Source organism: Phalacrocorax carbo, chromosome 7, assembly GCF_963921805.1.
Source record: "Phalacrocorax carbo chromosome 7, bPhaCar2.1, whole genome shotgun sequence".
In the NCBI taxonomy this organism is placed as follows: domain Eukaryota; kingdom Metazoa; phylum Chordata; class Aves; order Suliformes; family Phalacrocoracidae; genus Phalacrocorax; species Phalacrocorax carbo.
The window spans coordinates 10,432,232-10,458,465 of record NC_087519.1 but is presented as its reverse complement, the minus strand read 5'-3'; the positions used below and the strand labels follow the sequence as shown (position 1 = coordinate 10,458,465).

General features: G+C 39.6%; 1 protein-coding gene across 1 annotated transcript; it reads left to right on the top strand.

The window, feature by feature from the left end:
- Nucleotides 1-611: 611 nt before the first annotated feature.
- Nucleotides 612-26,039, top strand: TMC3 (transmembrane channel like 3). The gene is made up of 22 exons (XM_009504333.2): nt 612-3,060; nt 4,316-4,459; nt 6,352-6,427; nt 9,462-9,543; nt 10,235-10,341; nt 11,356-11,454; nt 11,547-11,689; nt 13,122-13,269; nt 14,212-14,255; nt 14,414-14,561; nt 15,371-15,480; nt 15,633-15,711; nt 16,153-16,398; nt 17,989-18,117; nt 18,793-18,860; nt 19,098-19,226; nt 20,040-20,150; nt 20,625-20,750; nt 21,924-22,002; nt 22,200-22,242; nt 23,330-23,627; nt 24,369-26,039. Exons 1-22 carry the CDS (start codon nt 2,951-2,953, stop codon nt 25,201-25,203), a joined length of 3,354 nt encoding a protein of 1,117 aa, XP_009502628.1. The 5' UTR covers nt 612-2,950; the 3' UTR covers nt 25,204-26,039.
- The last annotated feature ends 195 nt before the right edge of the window (nt 26,040-26,234 follow it).

Here is a 26,234-nt window from a genome sequence, read left to right as displayed (position 1 = left end):
AGCATAAGTTGCAGCAGGTCAAAAAAGGTGATGTGGGCATGTTTGCAGTATACTCTGAGCATCAAAGCCTTAAGAGGTGTTTCTGGAATTCAGAATAGTTCCTCTGTGTGTTTTTCCAGATGGAAAGAGGCCATAAGTCTTTTAGTAGAGACATATTTCTGGGCTGATATCCATTCTGTTTGGCTTTTTGTTTTCACTTGATGAATGGTCTGACTCACAGAGAGGATAGTAGGGTGCTTCTTCTGTTCTGTGATCTAGAAGCCAAACAGGAAAGCCATTCCAAGGCTGGTGGATTTAAGTATGGTACAGATAGTTTGATATGTCAAAGATCTAACAGTCTATATTTTACAGACTTCGCTATGAAAAATAATAAAATGCAGCACAGAAAAAGTAAAATTATTATGGTCCATCCTTCTTGGGAAGCTGGAAATTGGAGCCCACACCCTTTAGCCTCTATTGTGGTTAAAGGGGGTGTCTACAAGAGATGCTCAGAATGGCGCTGGGACTAGCGAGTTCAGTTCACGGAAAAACCCGTGTAGGAAGTAGAACATGGCTAAGCGGTGTTTCCACCAATGGTTTTTACTAGGTTCAAAAGTCATGCATATGTGACAAAAGGGAGAGTGAAAAGGGTGGTGTGGAATACAGCTGCCTGGTTTTACTGAACCCTGAACAGGGGCTTTAGGCTCATTTCTTCATTTCTTTACCATTTTGGTGCTCTTCTGCCTTGTGCTAATGGAACACCCAGATTTCTGGGGAAGCTTCAAACAAGGTACACCTGGGGCTCTGGGCTTTACTATTGACTACATTTTGGAAATACAGACTTGTCTTTAAGCTGGTCCTTCCTTCTAATCTAAAAAGTGTGGAGTGAATTACATCAAGTGGACTTACACTTTCAAAACTGTAAAACCATGCAAGTAACTCTCAGAGTATAAATTATGAGGCTCATGACTACTTAGCCCTTTAATTATTTAACTAAATAAGTATTGTACACTGGACAGAAGCATGATCATGGAAAAGTAAAATTTCTCAGCAAGTGGCAGTATTTTTAGATTAACTCAGGGCAGAGGGGAAAAGCAGCCTGTGTTATTCTCTACAGAAAATTTAGCACAGAGAACTTAATGTTCGTTCTTGTCAGAGGCTGCAAATAAAAGTTAACTACAACAGACCATTGATTTATGTTACTGAAACCTTCCTGCAATGTGCACAGAGCTGTTAAGGAGAGAAAATACCAAATTAGGAACAAGTGAAAACTGTCCATAAAATTTCCCTTTCTCTCCCCTGTTCTGAGCATCAAATTATGGTGTAGAAACTATTCATATCAAGTTTTTTTTGTCTGTTTTGCTCCGTTTTAATCATGTGACCCAGAATACCCACAACTTCTACAACGGAGAAAGGCATTGGAAATTCACTTGACCATGTGTCAAGTTCTTCAGCTGCCCTGGTTCCAGCAAAGCTTGGAGCAGTCTGTGCTGTCCCAACAACGCAACACCAGTATCACAGGAATGCTGATGGAGAGGTGGTGTTAGAGCTGACTATAGGAATAGTGTCAGGGGCCTCTCCACCATAAAAATATGACTGCTGGCAAGTACAGTATGTCAGTTGCCCAGTAGTTAATCTTGAATTAAATGGATGGATTACTTTTTGAGTAGATGTAAACTGAGTCATATCTATTGCTACAGTATTTTGGTTGAGACATTTGAAACTGAAAACAGGTGTTTTGCTATCAATTTTACCATGCACATGAATGCTTTGAGTGAATGAGGAATTTCATGCCCATATGATGCTAGTTAATGATGTAGCAATATGTAAGCATCATATGACAGGCACTAAGTGCATCATTCCTGTAAAATCCAGAAATGCTACCTTTATTTAAGGATGGAAAACGAGGCACAAAAGTGCAAGAATTTGCCCCAGAACATACAAAAAGTAAGAGAGAGAATATTTATTATAAGGTCCTCAAGCTCACAGCACCAGTTCATTTATTGTCCTTTAAAGTGATTCTCTGTGTTAAATATACTTTTAGTATCTAATAAATTAATTTTGCGATAAAATTAGTTAAGTAGTAGAGCTGAAGAAATGGGAAATGAGCATCAGATGGTAACGCTTTCCAGTGTTTTAGCTCTAGGAATAACCAGTATCATTGCCAATAATCTAGCCAATGCTTATTATAAATGTTAAAGATGATACAGTAATTAATGGAATTGATCATAGTTAAGATATTACAATTATCAAGAGAAAGTGAATTGCTTGGTATTCTGTACTCATCTGAATAGCAGGTGTTTTTACTACCTCCAAGACAAAAGCCATAAATTTAGGTACAACGAATGGAGGTCAGGCAGAGAGGTTGGGGCCAGGGCCCAGGAAAGTAGCAACCACACATTCTGTCAGGGTTGTCCTCTGGGAGAGGCTCTGGAAGTCCTGCAGGAGAATGACATAGCATTCTTCTCTGTTAGTCAAGGCCAAAATGCAAACTGTCTTGCTTACTTGAGCAATAACATTATCCCAAGCACGTGAAGCAAATATGTCAACAGTATGTCCAGTGCATTCATTGGAACCATCACCCTAAGGGGCCAGCGCAGTACAGCGCGATGGCACTTTGAAGGAATACCTCATCCGTGACAAGGGAAACTTGACTCTGGATTCTGGACTGCAGGTGGCCCACCCTTGGACTCCATTCCCTGCCTCGGTTCTGGCCATATCACTTAAAAGCACCCTGGCAGGGGCTGCTGTGCACTGCCGCTTTAAGGCATGCAGGCACTGCCAAGCAGCAGGTCCTCTCCACAGCTGGCGCACCAGGCGCAGGCAGCAATCCTCTACTCGGCAGGGCTCGCAGTCGCTCGCTGCTCTCTACTTAATAACATTTGGCTGCTTATGAGACATCTGACCGGTGAGCTAAAGGCTTCTTTCTAGCGTGGCAGAGTTTCACCTGGTGCGGGCGGCAGCTGCCACCATGGCAGCAGCAACGGGCTCTGCTGCAGCCAAAACTGCCAAGTCCTGCAAAAAGTATCGAACGGTGAAGCGACACGCCAGCATGTACACCTACCAGGAGCCGCCCCACAGGTAAGAGACCCTCCTCTCTCCTGAAGTGCAAATCTGCCTTACCTAGCACGGAAGTGGGATCTCATCTTTTCACTTTCATTTAGACGGAGTGTGGTAGCATGGAAAGGAGTGTGAGAAAAATCATTATTCTCTCTATATGTAGATGTATTTTAAACCTCTTTTTGTGTTTTTTTTTTTTTTATTTTCACAAAAGTAATGTTTCAAACTGCAACATAAACGCTGTACATAAAACAGTGTAACTCCAAAGAGTTCAGGGTATAGTGGGGTAAGAAATCTCTCTATACTTTTCCTGTGTAATTATACATTTCCCTTGAATGTCCCCTGTGACTGAGGGGACAGGACTGCGGACTGATGGATGAGTGGTCTGATGAAGTACATCCTCTGAATGTTTTTACAAGGCATGGTTTACATTATGAATTATTTCTAAGTGATTTAAAGGTGTTGCTTTTTCAGCAAAATTGCAGGGAACTTTCCCAACGAGCACATAGAAATACTCATTTCATTCAGGGGAAAAGAGTCGCCATGGGTTTTTAGACCTAAGCCACTGCAAGAATGATTACTGCTGCTGTTTCACATAGAGTACACTGTTTCAAACAGAGAACTGAGACAGCGGTAGCTTAGCAAATGTGATGACAGCATCAGGAAAGATGATTTAATAATCATCCACAGAAATCTGCATCAAAGCACATGAATCATTTTACAGGGATGAGTAATTCATGGTGGGCAGGGTCCCACACTCCCGTCCCCCTCTGCAGGGAGCAGGAATGAAGGGTGACCATGTCCTAAGTATCTGTTCCCCCCATTATAACAAGAAAATATTTTATCATTATTACAATCAAAATAAAAGGCCAACACCACGTGGTGAATTGATGAATGTTAAGTGCTCTTGCTGGAAATGTTTAGACAGCACTTCATTCCAGAAAAATACACTGAGTGTCTTGCAAGCATGATGTACAAGCTGTATGGTTGGAAATGCTTGGAGAGGAAAGACTGGAACTTGTGGTGTGGGGTGGGGATAATTTATGACTGAGCAGCAAGCGGTGAGGAGGAAGAGAGGCACATCCTGGAGATGGGGAGATCATCAGAATTATTCATCAACTTCAAAACAATAAAGTTATGTGAGTTCCCTAGCTCACTGCTCTTACATTGCTCCGATAGGTTGGATCCTCTGCAAATCAACAGTTTGCTGGGGGGAATCTGTCTGGGAATAATTTGTCTTGTTTCTCCTCTTGTGGGGTGTGTGCTGGGCTTCCAGCAACTCGGAAGATGATATCAGTGAAGAAAAGGCTGAGAGCCATGACCCAGAGCAGATCTTTCAGAACATCCAGTACCAGAAGGAGATTATGTCCAACATCCGCTGCCGGCCGTGGCCGATGAGGCAGAAGCTGAGGGCGCTCAGGTAAAGGTGTTTGCACGAAAGCTCTCAGGTGCACTGACTGTGACAGTGCTTCCAGCCTCAGAAGTTTTTCAGTGTAAGCTGGGAGGGAGTGCCCACAGAAATGATTAAGAGCTGCTAGGGAAGCATGCCATGAGGATGCTCTGACAAGATCTGAGAGCTGGCTGAAGGCAGCAGCCTCAGGGTGGAAAGTCTGCAGGTGAGGTTGTCTCCTGTGCATGCCTGTGGCTCCCTTTAGACAGTCACTGTACGGAGGAGAGAGCAAAAAGTCATGCTTTGGCTATTAACTATTAAAACAGTGTGTCAGCTGTTCAGTGGTCTAAGGAAAGACTGTGATAAGGCTTAGTAATACATATTTAACCAAAATTGTTTCACTCTGTCCCAAGAAGGAAAAACAGTCTATTTTCAAGGTAATTGCATGTGACAATTGCACAGTATGAGAACAGCAGCTGGTCACAATCTTCAGGTAATATATTGTAAATGGCAGTAAATATTGGACGCTTGTAAGTTTAAAAGGCACGTTCAGTGTAGTAATTACATGGTTTAACCTGGCAGGCAGCTAAACACCACACAGCTGTTTGCTCGCCCCCTGCCCCGCAGTGGGATGGGGGAGAGAATCGGGGAAAAAACCCTAAGATTTGAGTTGACATAAAGACAGTTTAATGGGACAGAAAAAGGAAGGTAAAATTATAATAATTATAAAAGAATACACAAAATAAGTGATGAATGATGCAATTGCTCGCCACCTGCCAACCGATGCCCAGCCGGTTCCCGAGCAGCAGCCCCCCCAGCCAGCTTTCACTAGTTCATAGGCTGAGCATGACGTCATACGGTGTGGAATACCCCTTTGGCCAGCGGGGGCCAGCTGTCCCGGCCGTGCCCCCTCCCAGCTTCTTGTGCACCCCCAGCATTCACAGACAGTAAAGCATGAGAAGCTGAAACGTGCTTGACTTGGTGTAAGCACTAATTAGCAACAAGTAAAACATCGGTGTGTTATCCACATTATTCTCATACTAAATCCAAAACAAAGCACTAGACCAGCTACTAGGAAGAAAATTAACTCTGTCTCAGCTGAAACTGGGACAGGTAATAACATGTTTCACAATTTAAGATTGCAATTATTATATGAATAATTCCAAATTTCAGTGAAAGGTAGGTGCCTAACTCTTCGGGCCATCTGTCTAAATTGTGTCTGGTCTTTCACAGTGTGATCTGTTTGGGGCTTGCGCTTTATTTTTCCTTTTCAACTGGCATCTTTCTCTTAAAACCCAGTATGATGCTAGGATGGTGTTTTAGTTATGAGGACCCACAGAATCCCTACCAGCAGTAAAGCCGTTCTGTAATCTTGGGAGCAAAGAGAGATTTTTCTCTCTTAGGCAGAGTCTGTGACTTGCTGCCTTCCTGCTCCTACCGATGAGATTTTGGTGGTCCCCATCCACCTCCTGCTGAGGTCAAAGACTACGTACGACCAGAGGAACGTGCACCTCTGTATCTTACAGAAGTGCTGCACCATATCTGCAGAAGAGGTGTTAGTATCCCCATAAGATTAGCCAGACTGTAATGGGGATCTTTTTACTTCACTCATTTAGGTTGTGCTATTTTAAAAGAAAGACTTTGAATCAAAAGGACAGAGAAAAATATTAGAGGAATAGAAAATGTTCCCTGCAAGCTTTTGAATGCTGAGTTTTCTCAGTCAAAATTCTCAGTGGTTTTAAAGTGTCAGTAAAAACCTCAATAGGAAAAGGAAAAAGCTTTGCCTGGTTAAGGATTTTATGGTGAGACAATCCACGGTAGTATTTCAGAGCATTTGACAACTTTGGTAGTCGCTGCTTTTGCAGAATAAGGGATTCGAGTAACTGGATCAAGGTAAAATAAAATTCCACCTTCTTGTGCAGGCAGGCAAAGGAGATCGTGCTGAAGTATGAAGGGAGGCTCACAAGAACAAGAGGTTACCAAGCTGCTGGTGCAGAGGTACAGCTACTTTTTCTTAAATTACAGCTCTTTTCTACACCAGTAGTAATCTGCAGTTTTCATTCACGGAAGCAGACGCTTGCTATGCAGTCCTGGTCTCCAACTCGGGAACTCTGTAGAGGGAGGAAAAAGGAGTTAAAAGCTGCTGCTTCTTTTTTTTTTTTTTTTTTCTTTTTTTTTTCTATTTTGAATTTAGTAATTACGTTTTTGCAGAATAATTTGATGTGTTGAGGGATGGATGTCCTTCTATTAACGCAGTGTAAGCTTCCTTCTCAAATAATCTAGAAATATTAGATATTTCTATTAGAATAGTAGAATAGAAATCTAGATGTCTGCTAGAGGGGGTGATGGGAACAGGATACCAACAACACAATGTCAGTACTCTCTGAAGAGCTATTTCACCAGACTCTGGGGCCACAGTTCAATAGCTTAATATGAAAAATGTGTCTAGCTTTCAGTTTGGAAGACAATCCTACAATAGCTTATGCTAAATATACTGTTAAAAAAGGTTTTGCTTGTCTAATACTCATAGATTTGCTAAGATTAGATTAAAATTCTTTTTACACCACTGAAAATATACCCTGGCCCTAGTTGCTGGAAATTAATAACATGTAGGAAATTGTCCCTAATATGCAACTAACACAGGAGAGATCTTTAGTCATCTAGGCAGTCAAGAATATTTTTGTCATCATAACGAGTAGACTTTTAATGAGTAACTTATCTTAATTCAGAAAGGCAGGATTGTAACAGTAAAATGGAACACAGTGTACTTTATTCACATGAAAAAGTGAAAGGCCACATACATATCCGTTCTGTTATGCTGGCCCACAGCAAAGGTTGAAAGTACTACTTTCAAAGGTAGGGAAGAGTAATTTTGCCTTGTTCTGCCTTTATGTGTGTGGCAAATGCAGTGGAAGTAGGACACCATTAAAATAAATACTGGTTTTTTGCTTTTGACCTGAGCAGAACTAGGATGTCACCTAGAAAGAGGAGTATGAGCTAAGGGTCTGCAATACATGTCAGTAAATCAGAGATTGGGTTCATTACTTGTTTATATTCCCCTTTTTGTATCTTTTCCCCTTTTTATCTTAGAGATCACAATGATTAGAAGTTCGTATCTAATCTAATTGTCTCTATTGTATGTATTTCCTTGAAAAATATTCAGCACAGGGATATAATTCTGCAGTTAATTAGCACCACTCACTTTCTGCAGGGGAACTGTATTCTTTCCTCCTAGCACAAATTAGGGAATATAGCCTTTACATCAAGGCTAAATTCAGCAAATGCAACAGAATGAGCTGCCTTTTTTTTTTTTTTTCTAACTGGAAGGGCTTTATTTTCACATCTTTTCTCAGAAAATGGTATGGTGACAAAGGAGGCAAAAATTGTAGCACAGCAAAACAAGCACTACATCATAAAAATTAAGAACGCAGTGGTTGAACATGCGCTAAGAACAAAATGCAGCTGTAAATGTATAAATTTTTAAATAAGTTTTTAAAATTGGCAAAATACAAACTGTTCATAATTGGGCAATCCATTCATGCTATTATTTATGAAATTTGAAGTTAAAATACCTTATACTGTTTTGACACTGAAAGCATTTTTCCTTTTCATGTCATTTTTTTAATATTTGCATTGTATTTTTTTTACATTTGCAATTAATGCCAGATGCCCATAGTCTGGATTCTAAAAGTATAAATTATCTGTTCAGGTACACAGTAGGCAGGAAAAGAGGTGATAGCTATCTAATTATAATTTTAACAAATACTACTCCCTCATGGAAAGCTTTGTGTACTTTATAAATCTGCAGTACAACTGACACAAGCTGCTAGATTCCATTCTCATCCTTGTGAACCCTGTTTTGTATTGAAAGTAGCAATCCCACCAATTCCCATGCGATTCACAGCATCTACAGTCTCTTTAATTAAAATACTTACCGTTCGTGCAATAAAATAACCATGCCACACTAAAAATTAATTACCTTCAGCTAAAGAGATTGATGATATATTCAGTAATTAAAATGTTATTTACTTCTCTTTGGTTTTAAGGAGATTAGATTACACGATACAATATTGACACTGCTGCTGATTAAATATAGAGATTTGTTTAAATATCTAGCTGTACTAAAATACTTTATAATGCATGATACACAAATATTATTTTTCTATTGATACTGTAAAGTTGTAGCTCTAATTCAACAAACAAAAAACTACATTCAGTTTTGCACACGCAGATATTGTTTCTTCTCCCACGTGTGTATGCACACCCTACTGTGTGCAGGAAGACGCTTTCCTCTGACCATGCAAAAATGGAGATTAAGTACTCTACAAAATATAACCACAGGTTTTCTGCAGGTGTCAGCTGCAATACACAGGGCTGAGAATGTAGCAGCTGAATTTGCTGCTGCTGAATATCAAACCTTATTTTTCCTCTCAGAAAAACTGCCATTATCTTTCTCTTGAATTTGATGTTAGTTGTCTGTTCATTTGTCTGTCTTAGAAATCAAATTTATTATGTGTAGTGCAGAGGGATTCCCTCATAAATTACACAGAGGCTAGGCATCCTGGCAGCACCCAGCTTGGATGCCTTCTGCTGCCTGGAGCTGCTGCCTGGCCCTTCTTTGCAGTTCCTCCCCTCTGCAGCCTCCAACCATGGAGAAGGCGACAGGGAATGGTGCCCGTTGGCTTCCTTCTGTTGGTTCCTCATGGTCTTTGTGTGTAAAAACTGCAGATTGGTGGCTCCTGACTATACCCACAGAGGTGTCTAAAGAGCACTCTATCTTGTCTTTGTTGGCATTTGGCTGGTAAACAGGGTCAAGGAATCCTGCGCCCCCATGTTTTGTGTGTTTCTAAACCTCACCGTGGTTTGCTTTACCCACCTTACCCACAGACATGCTCTAAGATTTTAGTAATTAACATTTGTAATATTTTTGTGATATAAGATGAACGAGACATGAGCAAAATGCTCTGCATTTCTATTTTTACTTTTTACATGCAGAAGTGTCATATTTCTCATTTCTCTGTTTTTTTCTCAGCTTTGGAGGAAGTTTATTCGACTTGCATATAATTTTGTGGTAATCTTTATTCCTTGGGAAATGAGAATAAAGAAAATTGAGAGTAAGTATAAAGATTTAATGGTATTGAACACTAAAGCACTTGCTAAAAAATTGGGTCTTACTATTTATGTTTAAATTTACCAACTTAAATAGTATTTGGGAGAAAGCATTAAATGCAAACTTTCAGCAGTGATGTTTTCATTTAAAACTTTGCTTTTTCTTCTTTTCCTGGTCCCTGAGACACTGTACAGTTCTCATTTATGGTCTTAGCAGGGAGTGACTTTTAAAAAGTCAAATTTGCCCCACTGTGGTTCTGAAAATGCAGCAAGATTTGGTTATAGTTTATCACAGTCCATCGGGCCAACATCCCCAGATCTGCCCAGGGTTAAGAGTTGTAACCTGCGTCACCAGCTCTTGACTCTTTGAATTGAATTAAAGCTGCCCTTAACATTACATCAGCAGCCAGGTCATACCCTGTGCTTCAGTGGCAAAGGCAAATGGATGTATGACATCACCCAACATAGAAGCTTCTTGTGTAAATACTGCTGGTAATCATGAGACTTCCCCAACAGTTTGTGTTGGAATTATATTTTTTCTCGTGGGCACGTTAACATTTTCTCTATTTTGCTGTACACCCTGCATGAGTAAGAAAGGTTTTTCTTTTGTTTTATTATTCAAATAATACCTCATGAATAAATTATATGAGCTTTTATAGACTGTGTAGCTCAGAAAACTGTTTTCTGTGGTTTAAGGTCATTTTGGGTCTGGAGTTGCCTCTTACTTCATATTCTTGAGATGGCTATTTGGAATCAATATTGTACTTACGATAATGACAGGAGCATTTGTAGTCTTACCAGAGGTAAGAACATGTTAATATTTACAGAAAAATGCTTACTGTTGCACTTGCTGAATTAAACAAATGCCACTTTTAAAGGCATACATCAATTTGAAATGTACAATTGAAAATTAAATGTTTAAAATAAATTCCATTATTAAGAGGTATTTTTTCTGCCAAAGGAGATGAGATTTTTGCTATTACTGTTAGAGACGGTATTTTGTCAACATGGTACTAATGCTTTTACAGAATATGTTTGTATCTGATTACTAAAATGGAGAACCAAATCCTAAAAGCTGTAGTTGGTGCTGAGTATGCTCAAGTCCTGTTAATGTAATTTACAGGCAGAAAAACAGAGCATCCCTCTCCAGACTCTGGATTATTGTCCGTTAGAAATAATTCTCTAGAAGTTCTGAACAGCCACTATTTTGTTTAGTTCTTGTATGCAAGTAAGGCTATTTCTTACCTTTTTAAAATTATTGATAAATACTATTTTGCCTCACCTAACCTATGCTTTACTAACATTATCAGAAACTGTGGGATTATCTGATTTTTCTTCTCATTGGCTAAAATAAAAAAAAAAAAAGGTAAGTACCCCCAGAAAAACCACAAAAGTAAACCAAAATAAGGTATTCACTTTCATTTTTTACTTTAAAAAAAGTGATTTAATCTTGAAACACCATTTTGAAATCAAACACAGATATATTTAATTTCAAAATGCTTAAAGTAAATAAAACATAACTTTTTATGCTAGTTTTTTAATGGCTTCAGTTGATCTCTCTTTTCATTTCTCAGAAGACATCTACAGAGCACTAAATTTCCTCATAGGCAGACCACAGAGAGCAAAAAAACCCCATCTGGTTTAGTGGAAAATGAATGCAGGATTTCTTACGGAGTTTCTAGTTTAGGATGAGGAATGACCCAATACTCGCTACCCTGCTAGTATCGTCCCTGCGGGCAGCCCTTGGTGGGTTCTGCTGTGCAGCCCCAGGCCAGCCGGGCTCGCGCAGCTTCTGAGACCTTCTCTCTCTTTCCCAGCTACTGGCCGGAGCACCGTTTGGCAGCACTGTCAGCAAGACCATTCCCAAAGAGCATATTGCATCTGCTCAGGACCTGGACACCATCTGGTCACTAGGGGCAAGACTAAAAACACTCTTTGTTGTTTCAATATCGCTGTTCTGTTGTAATCAGTAGTTACTGCTCTTACTTACAGGCTCTGGTCTTTGCAGGGTTACCTCCAGTACTCTGTTTTGTTTTATGGCTACTACGGTCGTGACAGAAAGATTGGGAAAGCTGGATATCGGCTGCCTCTTGCCTACTTCCTTGTTGGAATGGCAGTGTTTGCTTACAGCTTCATCATTCTCTTAAAAAAGTAAGACTTCCCATTTATTGGTGTTCATAAGCTTGTGTGTTCAGGCAATCGTTAGTGGTGTATCTATTCCATTTCCTCTGTGTTTATTCTGCATAGTTCTATTAATCTGTTCAAGTATGCTAATATTAGGGAGGCAGACTAAGTTTAATTCTAACTTGCTCTTTATCTTGCTATCATTTATCTTTGCTCTCTCTTCAGTTTCCCAGTCTATAAAACAGAAAATTATCCACGTGCTTTGTGTTTGTATAGTGTAAGGGCCAACACTCATGGAAGTCCTTTCTGTTTTCCTCTCTTCTGGTATAAATACTGCTATGACAGAACTTTAAGTATTCCCATCTATTGAAATACAAATATAAAAATTCCATCCCAGTATAATACCATTTGCATTGTTTCAGCTGGTATGTGGTGTCCCATTCGAATGTGAGCATAATTCCTTTGCTTTGAATGACAAGGAGTAGGAGTTACTTAGCAGAGAGAGCGAGACTGCTAGCACTGACCATAAATCCAGGAATGTGCAGTGCTTGGAGAGGGGCAAGGTCACTCTACCCTCTCCTGATTTGCTTTCCCTTCCCTTCTGGATACCTATTTCCGGAACAGTGGAGTCCAGGGACATTTATAGTGATGCCTGTAATAACTTTCAGTTTGAAGCCAAACCTTCTCTTTTCATTTATTTTTATTCTACCTGCTGGTTTGTGCCAAGGGTCACTGATGTTGACACTGATCTACACATCTGCAGTTTCTGGATATGATTACCTCTTCTCCTTCTGACTTTGCTCACTGACTCTTTGATTAGCTGCTTACAGTTCCCCTTTTAACACTGTCTTTTTGGATGCCCTTTCTTTCGTAAGCTATTAATCTTCATTTCATTGTTTATACTTTGCAATATTCTGCCACCTTGTCTATCTGAGATGAGTAGGTGGGGTTTTCCTTCTTTTTCCCAAGGTCTGCAAAACAGCACTGGGTTTCTATTTGACAATAACATATATTTTGAGGGTGAAAACAACACAGAAAACATACAGATCTTGTGCACGAGTACTAGTTTTGCCAAACTAGCTTGTAATCACAGTAATAGTGATCTTAGTTGATAGTACCTTCCAGCTGGATCCTACCTGGAGATTGTAAAACTGAAATGCATCTAAGTCCACGGCTCTAGTGCGATCTCTTTGCTTTATTTGTCAGCTATAAAGAATGTAAATAGGAAAATGCCTTTCCACAATGAGTCAGTTCTGCACTAGAACAAAAGTCAAGTTCATGCTCTGAACCCCACCTGTTTTATTTTCCTCAGAAAGCTGCCAACAGTGACACTAATTGCTGCAAACTTTTGGTAGTTCTAAAGGTGTAGACATCTGAAAATTATGAACCAAACCAATGATTTCCTTCATATTCATTTTCACACATTAACAACACTTGAATATTTGTTATTTTTTTGCAGAATGGCAAAGAACTCAAGAATGAGTTTAGCAAGCGCTTCTGATGAAAATTACACTTTCTGTTGGCGACTGTTCTGTGCTTGGGACTATTTAATAGGAAACCCCGAGGCTGCGGAGAGCAAAGCTGCTGCCATAGTGAATAGCATTAGGGTGAGCAATTGACCTTCGAATTATTTGGAGTTGATTTGTTTATTAATATGTATGCTGGATAAGTCTTTCCTCTCATTCCCTTGCATTTCCTATTGTTTTTTGGTATTCATTTATAGAATCTGTTTGCCTAGGGGAGGGCCGGTATCGCATCTCTGTGTGGTATTGCAGGCACATTGTACTTGCTGACACTGTCATTCTGTCCCAGCAAGGCCATTGTGTTCTTCTTCAGAAGAGTTTTATTTAATGCCACTGTATGTGTGGCAAGAAGTTAAATAACTAGAAACAAATTTGCTTGAGATGAAATTTCACTGAGGAACAGAATAAAATTCAAAATTTGTGTTAACAACGTGAAAACACACATTTATTTAATCTTTCCATAACAAACGGTCCAGGGACATCTTACAGCTCTCTCAATATTAGAAAATGACTTTAAATATAGATGTTTTCCATTTAAAATTTAAGAACAGATGTGGTTTTCAGGAAAAGTAATTTATTTCCCAAATTTGATGTACTGTCATTAAGTCATTGAACAAAATTACTTCAAACTGTGTCAAGGATAAATTAATAAGCTATGGCATTTCATTATTTCAATGACTGAGGATAACTGTTGGCAGTTCTGTATCATATTACTGACACGTGGATTCCACAGGCATGTCCTGCAAAAAGATCTGGTAGTGTAAACCTCTGGTTGTACCCCATTGAACATGCATGACTAAAAGTGCACGAGTATTTGATTCCAGTGTATTTGTTTCTCAGAAATCTCCTTCACTATTTAAGCTCACTTATCACTCCTAAAAAGCTAGGCAGGACAGAGGGGTATTAATCTGCTTGCATTTCCAGGATGTGAAGTTTTTTATTAGTATACTTGATACCTTCTGATAAAGATATGTGCATTATTTTTGCTGAACAGTATTAAAATGATAATGCTGTGTTTCTTTCAAGGAAGCTATATTGGAAGAGCAGGAAAAGAAGAAAAGCAAAAACTTGTATGTATATAAGATCAGAGATGCTTTTCAAAGCACTGTTTCAATGCAGATAGCAGTGCTAATCTGCTTGTCTCATACCTCTAAAAACCATGTTAGAAAAGACCCCTGGTGTCATAAGACAACCTACTGTATTGGTGGTGTCTTTTTTCTTTCCCTAGGGCAGTGACTATAAGCTTAAGAATTATTGCAAACATCCTTGTGCTTCTCTCACTTGCTGGAAGTATTTACATCATATACTTTGTCGTGGATCGATCCCAAAGGTTAGAGCGTACCAAAAAGGAATTGACTCTTTGGGAAAAAAATGAGGTACACTGTCTTTATGCCACCTCTGTGTTAGAAGCAGGTTCGTCATCTCAGGGCTCTCTGCAGCAATAGTGTCCACTGAGGTGCAAGAGAGTGCACTGAGGTGTAAATTGCAAGAGATTAGCCAGGCAAAACACGGAATGAAAGGGCAGAGTGGTGGTTACCTGGATCTGTCTTTGCACACTTGCTCCCTCTGCTCTGCAGCAAGGTGTTAGCAGAGCTGAAGTGGGCAGAGGGATGCTGCTGGTCCTCATTTCACAGAGACTGCAGTTCTAGCTGGGCCCTATTTTGTGCGGACAAAGCATAAACTCTCCTGTCACTTACAAATCTACTTCTGTGCACATGATGGAGCTGAGCAAACACTGGGCCAGCGGACTAGAAAGGAACCAGCTTTGACAATAGCCATTGATCTCAGCTGGGGGATACTGAATGTTCTGTGAATATTTCCATTCAGAGGAACAGGTGGATACCGAGAGTAGGAAGTGAGTAGGTATGGAGAAGCTACTCATCTATTTTGGAGGAAGATGCTATCTTCATATCTCCCACATGTTAAGTTTATATTTTACTTAATAAAGTAGAAACTTTAAAGCTACAATATTTGGAGTAAAGATTTCCTGAGTGGTATTCCAGATCTATAATTTTGGATCATAACTACTGTTATCACTAACGTTAATAATAACTTCTTAAAGCACCTCCTCCAAGAAAAGCCATCACCAAAGCATGTGCATCAGCAGTATTTCAAACAGTACGCAAGGTACCACAGAAGATCTACATGAAAAGCTACAAAAGTGTTGCGTCTTTCCGTTCTTTAGGTAAGCGTAGTTGTGTCACTGATCACAATGATTGCACCCTCGGCCTTTGAACTTGTGGCAGCTCTGGAGATGTATCATCCAAGAACCACTCTTCGCTTCCAGCTTGCCAGGTATGGGCATTATGCAGGATAGAAAACATGTGGGGAGAAAGAGAGGAAGAGGAGAGATGTGTTCTGGTCACATTTTAGTCCAGATAAACCAGAGAATATACGAGAAGTCAATGGGTTATCAATGCCAATAACCCATATCTTCCTGTTTTCAGGGTTCTTGTTCTATACCTGGGAAACCTATACAGTTTAATCATTGCTCTCCTGGATAAAGTGGACAGTATGAGCGTCACCGTAAGTTTAACTTGATGTGTTCTGATGTGTAAAGCTAGTAGACTTTATAGATAGAATTCCATTTATTATGATATATATGAAGGCAGATGAAAATTTGTTTGAAATTGATTAAAACATATTACAGTTTGATAGGATTGTAAAGTTTAGTTCATAATGTTGATTTACAATTACCTGTAGTTTTTTAGGATAACTGGATCAGTTTGATTGAAAGCAATCACTTTAGGTCAAATATTTCCAGCTACCTAAAATCGTAAAATCATCTTTCAGTACTGTCCTTATAAGTTCCACCGACTGTGTACACTGACAGCTGCTTAACAGTCACCTAACTGCTGCTTGAAAATACATGAAAGAATGCCTCTGTGTGTGTGTGTTGTAGAAGGTACTGACATCTGCATGTATGCACAGTTGAAAAAGTAGCTTTCAGTACATTTATTATTTCAGGACTCTGACGTTAACAACAATGCAAGTAATTCTACCGCCTTCTCAACAACCAGAACTCTTTCTAAAGAAGACAATATATCTACAACTATTCCTGATGTACAAATTAAGAGAAACAACATGGTCACATTGGAAGACGGTCGCACTCCAGGCTTGATGGTCTCTGACTCACTGGTTAACAAATCAGCTGCCTTTAACTACAACACCCAGAACCCCCAGGATCAGTGCTGGGAGACGTATGTTGGTCAAGTATGTAATTGTTTTATTATGTCATCAACTTATTCCTAAAATACATTTGACAAAAAATTAAAACATGTTGTGCTGTGTTCAGTTTTAGAGCTTTTTTTTTTTTATATAAATTCCAGAATTTAGCTAAGGGTTCTGTAGAAAGAGTAAAGACTACACAAAATGATGTGGCCACAAATGCAAGCTTTGTTTTTTGTTCAGTATCTACAATGTGTTTAGTGTTGTACAAATATTCTTTTGCCAGACTGTGGTCTCTGTCTTCAGCTCTGCACAGGCAGATCTCCACAGATGTGTGATACAGATCCAATTTTAATAGGATGCATCCTATTAAACTCATACAGAGAAACACAACTATGAAAATGTATATGCAGTAACGTGCACTCTGTGCAGATTCAGATTGCTGCCTGATAGATGCAGACCTCAGCCAAGCATGAGATTTTGCTCTTGGTCATTTGTACGGTATCTCTGAAGTCTCTATTCATTCTGCTTTGGTAAATTGCTAGAGAATCAAGTGTTCTTCACTTCTTCAGAAAGAGGACAACAAAAGGTTTCAAAATACTGCCAGTTTGTAAGAATGGAGCCAGCTGGGTGGCAGCACCATGTACGCATGGTCCCACAGTTAGGTTGCAGAAAATCTGCACACTTAATATGACACTTTTTGCTTCCCTACATGTGAAGTGTACATCATTTGTAGCTTTTGCTTTGAGTGACTAGCAGTGGCACTAACACATACAGAGAAATTTTAACCACACAAAATCCAAAAGACGCCCTTTGATCCCAATATACTTTAGCCTCTGTCAGTGTTGTACTTGATCTAGTGGTGAGACATGATGCTAGCCTGCTTCTGACTTGCTGAGCACCTTATTCCAGAGTGAGAAATATTAAAGGTCTTGTTTGATCATCTGGAGCAAATGACCCCTTCTAGGTTTTTTAGCCTGACTTCTACCCTTGTATGCACCCTCCCTATTCATGGTCATCAGGAAATGTTTAGAATCGGTGTTCGTGGGTTTTTTGATTGTTTGGTTTTTCCCCAGAATGGGCTAGAGACGTTTGGAATTGAACCTTTTCTATTTAATTGCACGTTTTTAAAGCTCAGTTAAATATAGGATTAACCCCATTCATTTTTAAGCACTAAATAGGTCTCTTATGGCTTGATGATCCTACTGCCATTGGGTTTTAGTTTTGTATGAATAATAAGCATTTCTCATTGCGAAGCACTTAGCAAGAATGTATTACAACAGTTGGTATAAAAAGGATTGGGTATAATAGAAAAACCAACCTGTTTCAGTTTATCTAGATAAATTTTCAGAACAGTCATTAAAAAGAAAGCTTGAAGCCGTCATGACCAGAGTTTTATTGCTGCAAGCAATAGAGGGCGCACTGGAAGCTTGATTATATTTGTTCTTTCTGCTAGAACAAAGACAAGGGAAAAATCAAACAGGAAAAGCTTAAAATGAAATAATTTATATATTCAAATTGTATTTTATCAGGATACTAAATTTGAGCCAAAATATGAGTAAAAATGCAAAAGAACCACATGCACTCCATTTGCTTCCAGAGTGACTCAGTATGTGTGAACAATATGTATTTCAGGAGATGCTAAAACTTTCAATTATCGACATGATTTTCACAGTCGCAAGCATCTTGCTAATCGATTTCTTCCGTGGACTGTGTGTTCGATACTTAAGTGATTGCTGGTGCTGGGATCTAGAAAGCAAGTTTGTAAGTACAGTCTTCATTTCATCAAACTAAGATGCTGAAGATGGGTAGGCTCCTTCCCTTAGTACTGAACGTCCTTAAAGCATTTCAACAGATAAATAATTTCTTGGTAGCACACATCTACAGTGGCACAGATCACACTGAGTCTAAATTGGAAGGCACAGGGTAAATGCTGAGGTTGGATGTTTTTTCAAGCCTATTCCCATGGCCATGGTGTACAGAAATTTTGTCTTTCCCGAAATGAGATCATGGAGCAGTCCCAGAGTCAGAGATGAGACAGAGAGCATAGAGTTGCTCCCCACATCCTCTTTTCTGTAGCTGTAACATTGATCCATAATGTAGATAGTGGTCCAAGAAAAAATAACCAAAACCATATAGCCCTTTCAGAAAAATGACGGTAATATTTGGTTAGCAAGAAGCTGTTGGCGTGAAAGTCGGTGGACTGTTCTTTGTCCTTAACTAAAGAAGTGAAGTAAACTAGAAAGGAATTAGTTTATTTAATCCCCTGCTGCAGAGTGAGTTTTATTGTGTTCCCACTGTCTGTCAAAAGTTGGTATTTGATCTGGATGTTTCAGGCTATGTGCTGTCTGCCAACTGGTTCAGTCAAATGCTTCTAACAAATGTTCTGGAAAAAAAAGATAAAGACAAGGTATTCATCCTACACTGTGTTTCTTGTAGCCAGAATATGGAGAATTCAAAATTGCAGAGAATGTGTTGCATTTGGTCTACAACCAAGGAATGATCTGGTATGTAGTCCAAAAGTGATCTTTCTTGTCCTTTGTTGGCTGATGACTAAGTCAATCTGATGATCCAATGAAACCTGTTTGAGTAGGATATTGGTAATTCAGTCTTTTATACTTTATTATGATAAAAGATCACCTGTTGATAGTGAGCTGTTGTTTACCTGGTTTTTTTCGTATGTTCTTTTGCTATTAAAATCGCTTCTGGCAACACTAAGCACTGACATTGTACTATTTTTCCAGGATGGGAGCTTTCTTTTCACCTTGCTTACCAGCATTCAATGTTCTCAAGTTGATTGGACTCATGTACCTGAGGAGCTGGGCTGTGTTAACATGTAATGTACCACATCAGCAGGTTTTCAGAGCATCTCGGTTAGTCAAAACAAGAACAAATGACAAAGAATAAATCAAATGCAGGCAATGGAAATGTCTTCTGTGCATAGGAACTAAATGACAGATCTTAGCTCTGAAAGTTGACAGTCAAATTTGACAGTGATACTGATACCAAAGGTCCATGAAAAAAACAGTTACTGAGAAACTGGAGGGTTAGAAAAGCAGGGTAGTTAAAGGCATGCATGAACTGAAAAACATGTCAGGGAATATTCCTAGACCAATATATGTGGCCTAACATAAATGCTTTATTTCCATACAAATCTGATCGAGCACAATAACCTACGTGTTAACTGTTTCAAGTCCTATTTCTTGATGTTTCTTTGAAAGCTAGGAAGTATCCGCTTTTGCCTGTTACATTGCACAACAGATTTCCCCATCTTTCTTCTATCATGATTAATATCTTAACTGTTTGCTCCAAATTGAAATAATTTAGGGCATCTTTATTCCTTAAGAATCGATTATTTCTAATACGTTTTGAAGATGAATCAACTTCTGCCACTGTTCTTTTTCTCCCCCAACACAGCCGGTCGTAAGGTTGGTTTTTATGGAAGGGTACTATCAACCGTTCTCTGTCAGCAGTGGTATCTGGAAAGCAGTGCAAATAGGGTTTTGATCACTAAGAGTCTGTTTAAACTGGCTCTGTTCAGGCTTTCTAATCATAGCAGAATGATTTCGATCTTTCAGAAATGTAAATCTTGCACTTGTTAGGTAGATACAGATTTGCACCTTTTATGTTGCCTCTGTTTTACTCTCTGATTAGTATAATCTGAAACACGTTACACCTTCTTGCAGATCCAACAATTTCTACTTGGCCATGTTGCTCTTCATGTTGTTCTTATGCATGTTACCAACAATTTTTGCTATTGCCCGATATAAGCCATCTTTAAGCTGTGGTCCCTTCAGGTAAGTTATAATGGACTAATGAAAACTGCAAAGATTTTGTGTCACCCTCTCATAACAAATTCATCAGGTTCAGTAATACCCAAATTACCGATTAAAAAAAAAAAAGTTGATAGGACAATGTTTTTCTGCTGCCAGTGTTTTCCAGTTTAAGATTTAACTAGGTGAATATGTTCTGAGTGAGGCTCAATATTTTGCTTTATGTACATGGTTCAGTTATGTTTCCATAATGTAATGTGCCACCGAGCAATCTAGCACACATCATCACCATCTTGAGTCTCAATTCAAGCACCCTCCAAGGCTGGCCAATGTTTTGTGCTTTGGAAAAATTGGTAAAAAGCAAATAATGAACAAGTTGCTTTTATCTTTAGTTTGGATGAAACTCCTTGTTTATTCAGTGCAGCACTGCTTAACAAACTGATGTACCTAGGATTTCTTACAGCTTAATTTTACCTGGGATTTTTTCCCTTCTTATAGTGGACAAGAAAAAATATATGATATTGTTTCTGAAACAATTCAGAATGATTTTCCCACATGGTTCAACACAGTGATTACTTACATCAGCAGTCCTGTGGTTGTCCTCCCCGCACTACTACTTTTATTGTAAGTACTTTGGTTTTCACAGTCAGGTTAAATTGACTGTATTAATACTAGCAAGTTCATATATTGTGCCAAGGCTTGCAGTCCTGCTGGTTCCAGGAAGTTATAAGATCCTTCTTCCCTCTCAAAAGCTCATCAGAAATTAATTTTCCATTTCCTCATGGTCATTAGTTCAGTTTATGACTGCGAACAGGGTTCAGTCTATCATTTAAAGAAGATACTCAGTCACCCTGATTTCTGATAAGATAAATCAATTATGAAGGTCTGCTCTTAAGTGTTAATGTAATATAACTCGCTGCAGACTTTCCAGTGGAAGTCCTTTCTTACTCTAGATTCTAAATAATTGTTCACAGCTGGGAATTAATATTTACTTTGAGCTGTTTGAAATTAACTTTGCATCTATGAAGTATCATTTGCCTTTCATGTACCTTTGTATGATTTTTTTTCCCTGTAAACTACAGACAAATGCAGAGTTTGTCCCACCAGCGGGCTTTTCAGACAAATCAAAAAGACTGAAGCACTACTTCCGATTTGTAACATTTTTCTCTAAGGTCCCAGTCATGTAAATGTGAACATATTTGCAAATTTAAGTAGATCTATTGACCGCTTCAAACTGATGGCTAAGCACATACGTAAATGTTTGTGGTATGAAGTCTAGCTACAAGACTTTACTTCATCTGAAAGCCAGTGTAATTCATTATGTCAGGCCAGATCTGATCTCGGCTGTGCCAGTGTAAACAAGGTGTTCTTCCAGTCAGTCAACAAAATTACATTGGTATGAGTGTGCAAACTCAGCTGTAATTCTGGTGACTCTGCTCTGTAACCCTGGACTGGGAAAAAAGAGGAGAAAATATTTATAAAAATTTTTGTTTTGAGTGTGTCCAGAATTTAAAGAAAAAAAAAAAGCTAGAATGGCACCCAGGGCTACATGCGCAATGAAAAGACCTACAAAAAACACAGGCACAATTAGAACGGCTGTTAAATCTGTTCTCAGTGTTGCTTCTTTCTTTCATGTATGTTTGCTTGAAAGAAGGCTGTGATCCATTATCATGGTATAAAGGAAATGCTACAAAGCAGCAGCTGAACCTGTACATCATTTTGATGACCTATAAACCCTCAAAGAGAAAACAGTCAAGAATGTTTGAAGTGACTCATAATCACCTCTTTCACTTCTAGCATGCTAATCTATTACCTACAAAGTATTGCAAGATCATTAAAATTCACCAACAATCAACTGAGAATGAAGATCCAAACAGTAAGTACAGCGCAAAGCATTTTTACATGCGATTTGCTAGGTCTTCAATAAAGTACTAGCCTAATTAAATCTCTAAAGTCACTTTCAGTGTTTCACAATGTAAAACCAATCCCGCGTTTTTCATCCTTACACAGCTATGGATTTACTCTCCAATCCATAATAATTTGCTGCTTCTCATTCTTCTGAATGTATTTTAGGAAAGAACTGAAGATAAGAAAAAGGTGGTTCAGATGGCAGTTGGTAAGTTGGTGAGCTTTAGAAATGCCACTGCTAATAAAGTATCTGGATGCAAAACCATTTTGATTTCTCATACAGATAGAAAAGGTCAACTATATTTTAAAAACTGTATTCACTGTAGAGCCGTCCTTTTAGATGGTTTTTGACCTCAGCTTGACTTAATCTTGGCAGCACTGAAAGACAAGGTGTGTAGTTTATACCAAAATCCTGTTTGCGTCTTTGGACCGGGTATTTTCCTGCTTTTACCACGAACAGGGCAGAATGTGGGAGGCATCTCTGATGATCCAAATCATGCCACACCTTGCATAAAATTCAGAGGCTAGTAGGCAGAAGAGGAGGAAGGGAATGGCTGAATATTGCATCAGCAATTAAAAGATTTCAGACTTAATTGTCTACTGTGCCTGAGGAAATCTGAACCCGCGCCTTCCACTTCTCAGTTTTTAGCAACAAGAAACCACAGAAAGGATGCTGTCCTTCTAACACCTCTCAGTGAAAGGAACAAGTACAAATTTGCCAAGCCAAAGAGAAGACATGATTCAGCAGCCTTCTGGCTAGATCTTAATGCTACCGTGACCCCCTTGTAGCTCTCCAGCAAACATAAATGGTGAAATACCTGATGTATAACAATATAGTGATCAGGAGTGACTATTAAGGGCAATGAGGCATGTGTCCTAGTTGGATTTCCTTTGTTACAGAAACAAAATTCAGCTTTTGGCTGTGACCAGCACAGTCACTGGAGCCAGTCTGCTGAATTTGGCCACCTTCACATTGGAAGTGGTGTACATCGTGAACTAAACCAGAGCTCTTGAAAAGAGATGGCGGCTTGTTGCCCATTTTGGAATCCTACAGTGCAATGTCCAGTGTTTTTCCTGTGTTCCCCAATATTACACCTGCCATGTACCATAGTATGCCGAACCACCCCCTTATCACCATGTCTCCCAGTGTGACACCAGTTTCTTTTTTCTGAACATAGTGGGGTTCTGTTAGCATTGGATCCCCTGACTGAAGGGTGAATTGCACCACTGCATTTATACAGCACCTTCTGAATTTAGAGACCTGAACAGTTCCTGTAATAATTTTTGTTTTGTAGCCAGAATCCAAAATCTGGATGGGAATGACAAGAGACCAGAGCAAGAAAGTGATATTATCAGCCAGGAGTCTTCTGTTCGGTCCTCAACTCCCCGAAAGAATGGCAGTGTCTTGAACTTTGAATCTCCTGTGAGCAAAGGCACCAGAATACAAACCATTTCCCAGTCTGTGCCCCAGACTGTGCCCTCAGCTGATGTTGCAAGACCCATCAATGCCACTCCCACAACTTCAACTTCTTTAACACCAGCTCCCTCAGTATCAAGTGTACAGAAACCAAGAAATGATCATATCACAAACAGGCAAGACTTCTTTGATTTTGAAATGGCATTTCTTCCAGCAGCTTCATGACATACCTTTGTTTACTTACAAAATAGCTGTGTATTCAGATTGTCTGGTGCAGTAACACAGCTGAGGAATTTTTTTAAAAGCAGATTAATTCATGGGTACCATTCAGATTGATGGTAACACCACCCCCTTAACTCTCCCATAATTGAGATGGGATTATAAAACCTTTGAAATAATGTAGCTGATAGAGTATACACACACCTTAAGCAAAGGGAAATACTAAGCTTCCCCTCAGGCATATAACTAAGTTTGTGCCGGATACTGTTTGCATGAACGAGACAGACACAGTAAGAGTGAAGCAACTCTGCAGGATGCCTGTGCAGGTCTAGTTGTAGGACAACAGGTTTTGGACATCAGCAGACTGATGCTTTAAGCTGCATGTTGTTTTTTTTCCAGGTGATCAGATAAAGAGCATTTTTAAACAGTTCTCAGAAAAATAAGAAAACAGAACGGGAATGTAACTTGAGAGGTTGATTGTCTGCTGCCTTTTCCCAGGGAAGACAAATAGATCTCCTAATTTCTAGGCTGTTTCTCAAACTGGTCCTAAAAATCTGGAACAATGGAGATTTTGTAATCTCCACCCTTACAACCTAGTGTTTGACTTCCAGAGCAATTAATTTTTTTATACATTTTAATTACATTGACAGATAAGTGTGTATCTCAACATTTCCTTCCTTTCCTTTTCCTTCCTAAAGGTACCCAAGCCTTGTGCATGGGAGTGCAAGTGAGCTCTGTAAAACAAAGCCGTACACACCAGTGATTTTCAAAAAGCATGCTGAACATGTTCATTCTGAGCCTCTCTTCAGAAAAGGCATTCGGCAGGTAAATCCGGATGCTCTTGGGGCAGGGGCTCCTGGTTTTGTGGGACGCAGACCATACGCTACCAGGTATTTTCTTGTTAATGAAAATGAGTCCCGCAAAAAATCGCTCCGTTCTGCCTCCCGACTCCAAAGGCACATCAGAAAGGATGAACCAGGAGACGTTATTGAGTTGTATCCACGCAATGTCAGAAGATATGTGATTCGAGCACCGCACCAGATGTATTCCCCTCACCCCAGTGAAGATGAGGATGATGAAGAGGAACTTGGGAGAGAATTAATGAACAGATCCCATCGCCCTCGCTCGCTGTCTGATCTTCGCCCAACACCACGATTTTACGTTGGGGAACGTGCTGATGGCCACATCCTTATGAGCAAGGATCTAGCCAGAGTGCATTACAAATCCTGGGATGATGGTTTTGAGCTGGACCTGGACAGGCCTCCGTATGCCTACAAGAAAGTGCACCTGAACTATGCTGAGCCACGTGTGAAACCAAAATCAAAGCAAAAGATGGAGCAATCTCTAACTGAATCTGATTCCATCGAATCCAGCAGTGATCCGCAGAACAGCAGCAATGACCAGTATATCCAGGTCATTCATAGCAAGGAAAAGTATCCAAAACCTGGGACAAAACTCACCAAAAAGAAATCAAAAAACAGCGTTGATCTAAATATGTCTGAGCCTAATGAACTGGTATGCTCAAATGTCTGAGAAAGTGCCCTAGCCCTTTTGTGTTTTGAACAAGTGTACATGCATTTGTTGTGCTTGCTGTTTGAGGTCTGTCGGAATAACTATGATATTGTCTTTGCAACAGCAGTATATACAGCCGTTCAAGGTGGGAAAAGCATAGTTAGCCTTGTGTTTACTGTTAACTGTACCTCGCTTTAAATATCACACCCAACATGTTGCAAAATTTGGAAGAAAAAAATTATTACAATTTATTACTTACTGTTATGTTGTTAAAAAAAAAAACCAAAAACCCCACCTACTGGAAAATCAAAAGCTATGTACTTGGGGCACTTTAATTAAACCAGTACAAACCATGTCAGATGAGGCTCTCTTTGACATAGCCACAGCTAAAGACGCTTCCACTGAGTAAATTCAACAGTAAATCAACTTCCTACAAATAGAGTTGCTATCTACAGTATAAATTATTATATATTGACATGCCTAGTTTGAATATGGTATAGCTCAAACAAACCAGCAATAGGCTTATTACAGAGAATACAGGCATTCTCTGGAGTGTACTGCATGGGCAACCACGTTATTTGATCGTAGCAATAGTCTTCTAGACGAAATCCTAGGTCTTCAATTCATCTTCTGGTGAGACTGCTCAGCCCAGCCAGCTGTAAGTTTCACTGCAAGACTGTGGAAAACGTTCTGTCCGCAGCCTTTTAAAAATTTGTTTCATTACTCATAATTTAATTGTCTCCTGTTCTTTGCACACCATTGGAATTTTACACCGTCTTTAGATGCTGAAGATTGTTTTTTTTCATGCCGTTTGTATTACACCGGGTTAAAAGAACCGTTGGCCTTCAGCCAGAACCACGCTGTCTCCTTCCAGTCGGTCCCACCAAGCCGTGCCGTGCCGCCAGAGGCTGGCCGGAGGACGGCCACCTCCCGCCGCGCCTCGCTGGCCGCCCCAGGCCTTGCTGGGGTGTGTGCCGTGTGCCACCGGCCCTCCGCCACGGCCGCGCTGTAGGTGGGTGAGCAGGCTCATCCATCTTTAGGTAAGGGAACAG